The sequence below is a fragment of the Berghia stephanieae genome, chromosome 1, assembly GCF_034508935.2.
Source record: "Berghia stephanieae isolate SIO BIC M18660-M18661 chromosome 1, UCSD_Bste_1.3, whole genome shotgun sequence".
Lineage (NCBI taxonomy): Eukaryota > Metazoa > Mollusca > Gastropoda > Nudibranchia > Aeolidiidae > Berghia > Berghia stephanieae.
Genome location: NC_088360.1, coordinates 92,290,744 through 92,299,504, shown reverse-complemented (window position 1 = coordinate 92,299,504; position 8,761 = coordinate 92,290,744). Strand labels below are relative to the sequence as shown.

At 34.6% G+C, this 8,761-nt stretch overlaps 1 protein-coding gene across 1 annotated transcript in view; it reads left to right on the top strand.

Annotated features, from left to right (window-relative positions):
- The window catches only part of LOC144962209 (uncharacterized), a 97,051-nt gene extending 88,731 nt beyond the window's left edge, over window positions 1–8,320 (top strand). The window contains exon 3 of the mRNA XM_078895136.1: window positions 4,500–8,320. Within this exon, the coding sequence (XP_078751262.1) occupies window positions 4,500–4,747 (248 nt within the window). The 3' untranslated portion in view covers window positions 4,748–8,320. The remainder of the gene's footprint in view (window positions 1–4,499) is intronic.
- Window positions 8,321–8,761: the final 441 nt, after the last annotated feature.

Below are 8,761 nucleotides of genomic sequence, written 5' to 3'. Positions count from 1 at the left end.
TCACCGTTGATCTTTTGTCAGGCGTTTATTTATTCAATTTGTCATCATTTTTTCTATTAAGGTTCGCTCGAGATCGGAGGATTTTTTTTCTATTAGGGTTAGTCATAAGTCTTAGTAAAGGTGCTTGGATGTTTGTTTTTCCATAAGTCAAGTAAAGGGGAGACATTCCGAAAGCTCCTACATCCTCTGTAAAATGTATTCACTTAATGTAAATATTGCTGCTCGAAGCTCGAAGAAATAAATAATAATGTGAAATTGAATGTAAGCTTCAATTTAATTATAAAAACAGATCAAATGAACGTTTCGGGTTTCCCCTTTATCAACAAAACAGGATGAATGAAACACCACAGAAGAATGAGATAATGTGGTAGTGGCGTAGTTAAGATGAATATACAAAACATTGGTTGACAGGAAATTAGTAGATATGCTCCTTTGTAAGGAAGCACGAATGAAAATAGAATGCTAGATTTTTCTAAAAGGTGCGCAATCAATTAAGTGAAAAGAGGGGAGGCGGGGAGGAACTGTGCAATGCAGTTTAGAAAGTGAAATACAAAAACGTGTAGACTGTTGTTGGAAGATAAATACAATGGAATTGAAAATCCTTTCTTTAAAAAAATATAGTCTAGCCTTGTGGAGAACATTGTGCCATTTGAGTCAATAAAAAGAATTATACGGCGCACAACTCTACTGAAAGATTTGAAAATTAGAAATGTATTTTTTACAGATAGATAAACGGATAATTTGATTTCCTTTTATAAATTAAAGTCAGTTTGAAAGTTCATTGAGTCAAACCGATATCATGAAATATGTACTGACGACACTAACACTCTCAAAAACAACCAATTTCGTCACTGTAAAAAAAGTTGTCAGTTTGGCGTTTTACGCAAATCGTCGCACTCGAAATAATGTATTCACTTAATTACTTTAAGGATTTCAGATCTACACTAAGTTTTCAACAGTTTTCATATATTTATGACATCAAGTATTATTATTGTCCCTTTGATGCTTTCAATGCGATGGTTTCGGGTGGATAATAACCAGGTTTAACTTCTTTGGTAATAAATTTAAAAAAAAAAAATAATCTAAAAAATCGAAATTTAAAACAAGAAAATAGAAGTAGCATTGAAGGTAAAATAAGGTTTTAGAAAGACCTTATTAAATGTCATGAATAGTCAGGTGGCTCCGTAGCGCAGTGGATAAGCTGTCAGACTCTAACATTGAAAGTACTGGGTTCAATCCCATTGTGGACATTAAAAAAAAAGTTTACTTTATTGATAAAGACATCATTTTCGTTGTTATAGTTACTGGACATAGATTTAAAACCTTCAATTAATCTATTATTTATTATTATTATTTATTATATTTTTTAAAAAACAACATCGGTACCATTCAATGTGTTATCGACGTGCATTCGTTTACCACGTCTGTGTCATTTTATTGGGATATTTTTTCTTTTTTCTTCTTCTTCTTCTTCTTTTTTTTTTTGGTTTGTTTTTGTTGTTTTTCAAAAACTTCCTGTCCCATCATTGTTTATGTCTATTTACCTTATCTACGCCATTCACACTACACATCTCTCATTCGTTCTTAGTGTCTTATTCGTCGTGTTTCGATGACAAAGGGGAAATCAGAAACGTCCACAGTATGTCTTCGTCTATTAAATTGAGGCTTACAATTCAACACTTATCGTTATTTTTTCCTTCGAGCTTCAAGCAGCAACATTTTCATTAATCAACCAGCAGCGCCAACAGAGGTGCATAAAAATGATGCGTTTTTGTACACCTCCAGTGGAGGTGCATAAAAACGGTGCCAAACGCCACCAAACATGATCACCAGAGTACTGTACTGTAAGGTAAGTTCTCGATCCCAGGATCGTCTTTCAACTCTGCTCACGTCTGCTACTTCAGGTTTATTTTCGCAGTTGATTTTCTTACCACAACCTATTTTCACACACGGACAACTATATGTTGCTGTGTCACGGGTCAGAGGCTATAGCGGCTTACACTTCATGTTGGGCCACACAGAAAAATCAACAGAGGATGTACCAAGTTACACAGACAACGTTGTTTACCAATCTGCCCTCATTAAATGATGGTGGGTATAATAACGAATGAAAATAGTTCCTTCCCGCGAAACTGAGGGCTTTTTACTAGTTTTTAAAAAATATGATAACAAACAATGATTACTTAGCTCGTCAAAATATAGGAAACAACATGCTCTGTGTTGTCATAAACTTAGTGAAAAAAAAGAACGTTGACGAACTAACGTGGTATGTATTTTGTAATTTTTATAAAGCATACGCATCTATCTGAAAATGTACTCGGTATTTTATATCGATATAGATTGCTTTGCTTTTTTTCTTTCCTATATAATACCACAGTTTGTTTTGATATCTTCTGTTTCAAAATTTTTTCCAACAATACACTTATGAACGGGAGACTTGTCCCGAAGTAAAAACTAGATATTTTTTCAACCTTATTAAATTAGTAACCCTGTTCTAACCCTACTGTACATGCTGCTGTATGCTTCTGCTTTAACTGCTTTCCTACTGTACATTTGTCCTGTAAATATTATCCTGCTTCATCGTATTCTCCAATCGTTCATCGTCCATTAAATATCGTCATCATCTTCATCAACAACAACGTTTTCGTTTTTCACCGTGTGTGTATATCAGCGTTCATCCTGTTGCACAATATTTCTGCATTACCCCCCCCCCCCCCAAAAAAAAAAACAACAAAAAAAAAAAAAAAAAAAAACAAACCAAACAAACAAAAAACAAAAACAAAAAAGAAATACGCCCACAAATGCATAGTAACTGAGAGACCCACATCCATTAATTACAACAGTTAGTATAAACATTAGGCCGAGAGTCCACGAAACGATCATAAGCCGATCAGTTTTTTTTGTTCTTTGTGTGTGTGTGTGTGTGTGTGTGTGTGTGTGTGTTTGTGTGTGTGTGTGTTTGTGTGTGCAGTAGGCAAAATCTGGTCGGGACGTTTCTTTTACCCGTACCCACCGAGAAAGAAACGACACGACGCATTTATTGGCGAAGGTGATAGTAGTAGTAGTAGTAGTAGTAGTAGTAGTAGTAGTAGTAGTAGTAGTAGTAGTAGTAGTAGTAGTAGTAGTAGTAGTAGTAGTAGTAGTAGTAGTAGTAGTAGTCTTCGATTTCCTAGACATAACTAACAACCTGAACAACGGCATCAACCATTTTCAAAACCAACAACACCCTATAGACAAAGCAACCACCCGCCATCTATAATAAAAACACCCTAGAGAGCATTAAATGACTATCTAATAACTCTACAAACAACAACATATTCAATGAAGCAATCCCACCATATACAGACGCACTAAAAAACAGTGGCTATGACTATAAACTAAAATATGAATAAGAGACCATAACCACCCAAACGAAAAAAAAAAAACGTCAAAGAAAACGGAATATAACATGGTTCAACCCACCCTACAGCAAGAACGTGACAACCTCTATCGGTAACAAATTCTTCAACCTACTACAAAAATGCTTCCCTCCAGGTCACGTCCTACACCCCATCATGAACAAAAACACCATCAAAATAGGATACACCTACATGCTAAACATACAAAAAATTATTTCCTCCAACAACAAACGAAAACTATCACAGCCAGCTTAGCCTAACAACAAACTAAAGAAAAAATGCAACTGCAGGACCCAGGCAACATGCCCACTAAACGACAATTGTCCGACTCAAAACATTATTTATCAAGCCACAGTTACACGCACAGACACACCAAAACAAGAAACATACATTGGCCTCACCGAGTGCTCATTCAAAATCATACCAAAACAAGAAACATACATTGGCCTCACCGAGTGCTCATTCAAAATCAGATACAACCTGCGTAGGTCTTCCTTCAAAAACATACACAAACATTCTACTACACTAAGAAAAAAAACATACAACACAGCATTACATGAAAAATCATCTCCAAAGCACAGTCGCATTCCCCCTCTTCTAAGATTTGCAACATCTGCTTGGAAGAAAAAATCTACATAATCAGAAAAGCGACGATGGTAACACTCAACAGAAGAAGCGAACTAACATATTCATGCAGACAGAGAAACAAACACCTTTTATGTAATTACGAACCACCATAACCGCGAAGCCGAAAAAGTACAATAAACACAACAATCTACTTTCACTTTCACTTTCACTTCCTGCTGAGCGCAAATGCTCGAAACAATATTGTAGAAGTTGATCTTAATGTTTCTTGAAATATTCTATAAATAGCTACTCTTATCAAAAAGTTGTGAAATTGTTGAGAGCGAATATATCAATATTCATTTATCGATTGACTGATGTAATCTGAACCTCGAGAGGTCCCAGGTTTGAGATTGTTTGCCAAGATAAGGGTCATTTAAATCGATCGACATTTGAAGGACGAGTTTTTGACCAAATGTTTAAAAACATGTTTTTCCAGAGCACGGAATCAACTGGTTAATCTTCTCTTCTTTTCAGGAGTATTGGTCATGATCATCCGTTACCTCAAAACAGAGAAAAAGGAGCTGGAGGAAGAAGCGACCCTGGAGAATTTTTTCAAATATATGCCAGACAAGAAAAAAGAACAAGAGCACCGGGTGAATCGTGTGGCTATCCACGCCTTCCACACTCTCACGTCTTTCTCTTACGACGATGACGAGCTAGAGGATCTCGATCTCCGATCCAGCCAGCCTTCCCCCCAGCCGTTAATGGTCACAGACGTATGACGTCAGGTGTCATGTGATATCAATGACTTAAAGCGTAGTCTTCGTTAACTTATAGTTGTAGTATCACCTGACACTTCCCTTTAAATTAATTCACACTACAAGGCGGCGATCATCAAAAGAAATTCTAAATTAAGACGTCTGTTGTGCTTATGGAACGATCCCATTGGTTGGACTAGTAAATACACTAACTTCACTTTCTATGGGAGATAGTCGCCTTTTATTGTAACGTATTTTTTGGGCAGTGTTAGGGTGTAAGTTTAGGAAGACTACGCTTTGAGCAAAAAACATTTTAGATGATGTTGTCTTCTATATGATTCCTTTAATTTATGAATCTATTACAAGGAAATTCGGTTTTACTTTGATCGGCCATTATTTGCGACATTTGATCTAAATCTGACAAATTCCGATGTGCTCCGGGAGCTGAAAAACTTTTATAATTAAAAATTACTTAAATTATCATAATTTGTAATTCAAACTTTTAATTCAATATATATAATCTGGTTTACCCTTGAATAATATCAATTCTAGGCGATTGGTCACATATTGTCAATTTCATTAAAAGGGAATAGTAACAGCGACATGGGTCGGGCTTCATTGCAGATAAAATGGAAAAGAAATTATAATAATTTGAAAGAATCGCCATTTAAGGGTTGATTTTTAAAAATGGCCTTAACGGTGGGTTGTTCATGTAGCTAAAAGTCTCCATATTGTCGTTTTCCGACAAAACATTTTTGTCATTTTTACCAGAAAACTTTTACCTCAAATATTCGAGTGATTAAAATGACTTGTGAAAAAATCTCAGATCTGAAAGAATGCTTAATTTCATAATCACAATAAGTCATTGAGTAATTTTTATATAACCAAGTAAAAATCAAGTTATTAATATATCAAAAATATACATAATATGATATCATTTTTTCTCAAATACTTATAATTAGTTGAACGTATTGAATTAATTCACAGAGCATGTCTCAAAACCATCCTTCATAAACATACTTGAAACAATTTAACTCTTGATAGAGTGTTCACCTTTTGTTTGAAATGTAAGATTATTCCACATTTTAACAATTCTTCACACCAAAATAAAATAAAATAATCTGATGGATATTAGCTGAAGAGCGAGTAATATATTGTTATAAGTTATATATTATTATCAATAGCTTATCAATCACACTTTTTTTCAGTTGTTGACGGTTCTTTTGATTAATCATTATTTGAAATAAAAGTTTTCAACAAATCTAATTTTAAAGTAATGTTTTATCAGAGCACGGTTGTATTAAGAGGGCTTCATAAGTTGACAGCAGACGCCTTCATCCATGAACCACTGAATGCATACTTAATAAGGTCCTAGTAAATTTCTTGTTGGTTGTGAATATAAAAAATAATGAAATATTTAACATCGTAGTTATAGACAACTATCTCCCCTTTCCCTCCTTACCTTCCATTCCGACATTATCTCTCTTTCTCCTCGTCATACTTTACTTAACCACCACCTCCCCCCCCCCCACGCCATTTCCCCTTTTTTTCTCCTCCCCATCACCATCATCATCATCTTCATCATCATCATCATAATCGTTGTATTCGTAGTCCCCAGTATATTCATTGCCATTGTCATCATCGTCACTGCCATCATTATTCATCTACCACCTTTGCTACCACCATAAACACCACCATAACTGGCATCCTCCTCCTCATCATCATCATCGTCGTCGTCACCACCAACATAAATCTGATGAAAATTACTCCTAAACAATAAACATCTTGATGGTTAACAGTGGCATTGTCACCATCGTCGCAGTCACCATTATGTCTCCAAAACCATCACAACCACCGCCATCATCATCATCACCACAATCATCATCATCACCACCGCCACCGCCATCCCCCTCCTCCTCATCACCATCATCATCATCATCATCGTCGTCGTCGTCTTCACCACCATCATAAATATGATGAAAATGACGATAAACGATAATATATTAACAGCTGACCTCGTGTTATTATAATTTTTGCTGATTATTCATTTACTGTTACAATGTATGTACATATTTGACTTTTAAAAATTAACATAAATATATTAATTTCATTATTGGTTTTTGTGTTTGTTTGGTTTTGTTAACTTAGAGCAAGCTTTTGTTTTCTCCATTATGGGCGGTTGATAGCTTTTCAAGGTGTGAGAATTTTTGCCCCATTAAGCCGCGTGTCCACCCCCATGGAAACGACCAATAAACGACCAGTTTATTTTTTTGCGTTTTTTTTTGCTGTAGTCATAATCTTGTCGCATCGTATCGTTTACCCACCGTGTCCACCGAAACCGAAACGACACGACCCGTTTGTTGGCGGTAGAAGGAATAGTAGTGGTAATAGTAATAGTGGCGATGGTGGTTGATGTTTTGGGATGTTTGTTTTTTTTTTGTATTTTTCTTTTTTGCTTTGTTTGGCACCTTTCATACACAACTGTTTAGATCTTTATCTTACACCGGTGCCTGCTCCTCTGTTTCTCTATTTAATATTTTCAAACTAATTCTTAAATTGTTGACCTGGTGATAAGTTTGGATGAGACTTTTTATAGTTTTAGACTAAGCATACAGTAAAGTGCTGCGAACTAGTCATTCTGAGCTACGTTTTACTATTTTCTTGGGCGCTTGCAAAAGCAGACAAACCCTAGATGCTACACACTTTGACTATCTTACTACTTTCTTTTACTGCTGCATTGAGATTCCATAAATTATATGTTACATGTCCTGGTTGTGAATGTCCTAAACTAAACAAACGTACTAAACAAACATTTATATTTTGAGAGAAGACACTCTCAATATTCTATGATTTGGTTTTTTTTTTTTAAATATACTATACTATTCTTAGTAACACTGCCACATAGTTCAAACACATTTACAGCCTGCTATGTAATTTTGCCTGTGAAAATTTGCAATTGATTTATTTGTATACTGTAATTTGCTTGCATTACGACAATATTTCTATTAATAATAATATTTTTGATTATCACTTTTGACTATCGATTTTTAAAAAAATGTATCTAATTGCAGTGTTGATATGAAGACATAAAATTGAAAAAAATAAGACAATTTTAACCTCAATAACTCCGTCGCCAACCAAACGTTATAATTTTCATCAATTACCATTGTAATGGTGTTGTTTTTTGTTGGATTTGTGCGACAGTCTTATCATATTTATTGATACTTAGAGACAAATCAAATTATCGATATACATTTCTGCCATGATATGACAAAACACTTTTTTCCACTGTGGACAGAAAACATAATTAAATTAAAATATCGATAAATGAATAAGATTTTTCAACTTGTCAAGGGTATTAAACCCGAGACATCTTTGAATTCTCACGTTGGAGACTTTTTGACAGGTTGAAGACCATGTCCATACTTTGACAGTTTTTTTTTTTTGAAAGCGACTAAAGCCCAACACCCGATCCCCTCCCACCCTCAAAGCACAGTCCATTTTGATTAATTATTTATAAATGTATGACGTCAGATTAAGTTGTGCATTGAAAAATGTATTAATAAAAATCAATAATAAAATAAGTAGAAAACAATATTACCAAGAGTGTTTACATTAATTTTGTTAAATGCAAAACTTGTCTCGGTATCAATTTATTTTAACATAATTTTATTTGATCTTAGATTTCTCCATTTGATATTAGTTCCATAATGTATAAGATTATTTAATTGAAACTCTTCTTACAAGGCTTCATTATACATTACTGTCAGTCACATCACCAACTGTAAAAGGAGTACTGACGTGTTCATGTAAAACGAGCCAAAGGATAATAATAAATGTCCTTTATTCATCCCCACAGGGAAGTTTTTCTTTAAAGTGTATTTCAAAGGATGACTGAAAGCGTCCAAGTTTTGTAATACCAAGCTCTGGGTGTTTTGTTTTTTTTTTACACTTCACGCACATATTTGCAGGTAATGATAACCGAATGAGAAAATATGGGGTTATATAATTTATAGCATGAATCTCAAGGTTGTTACG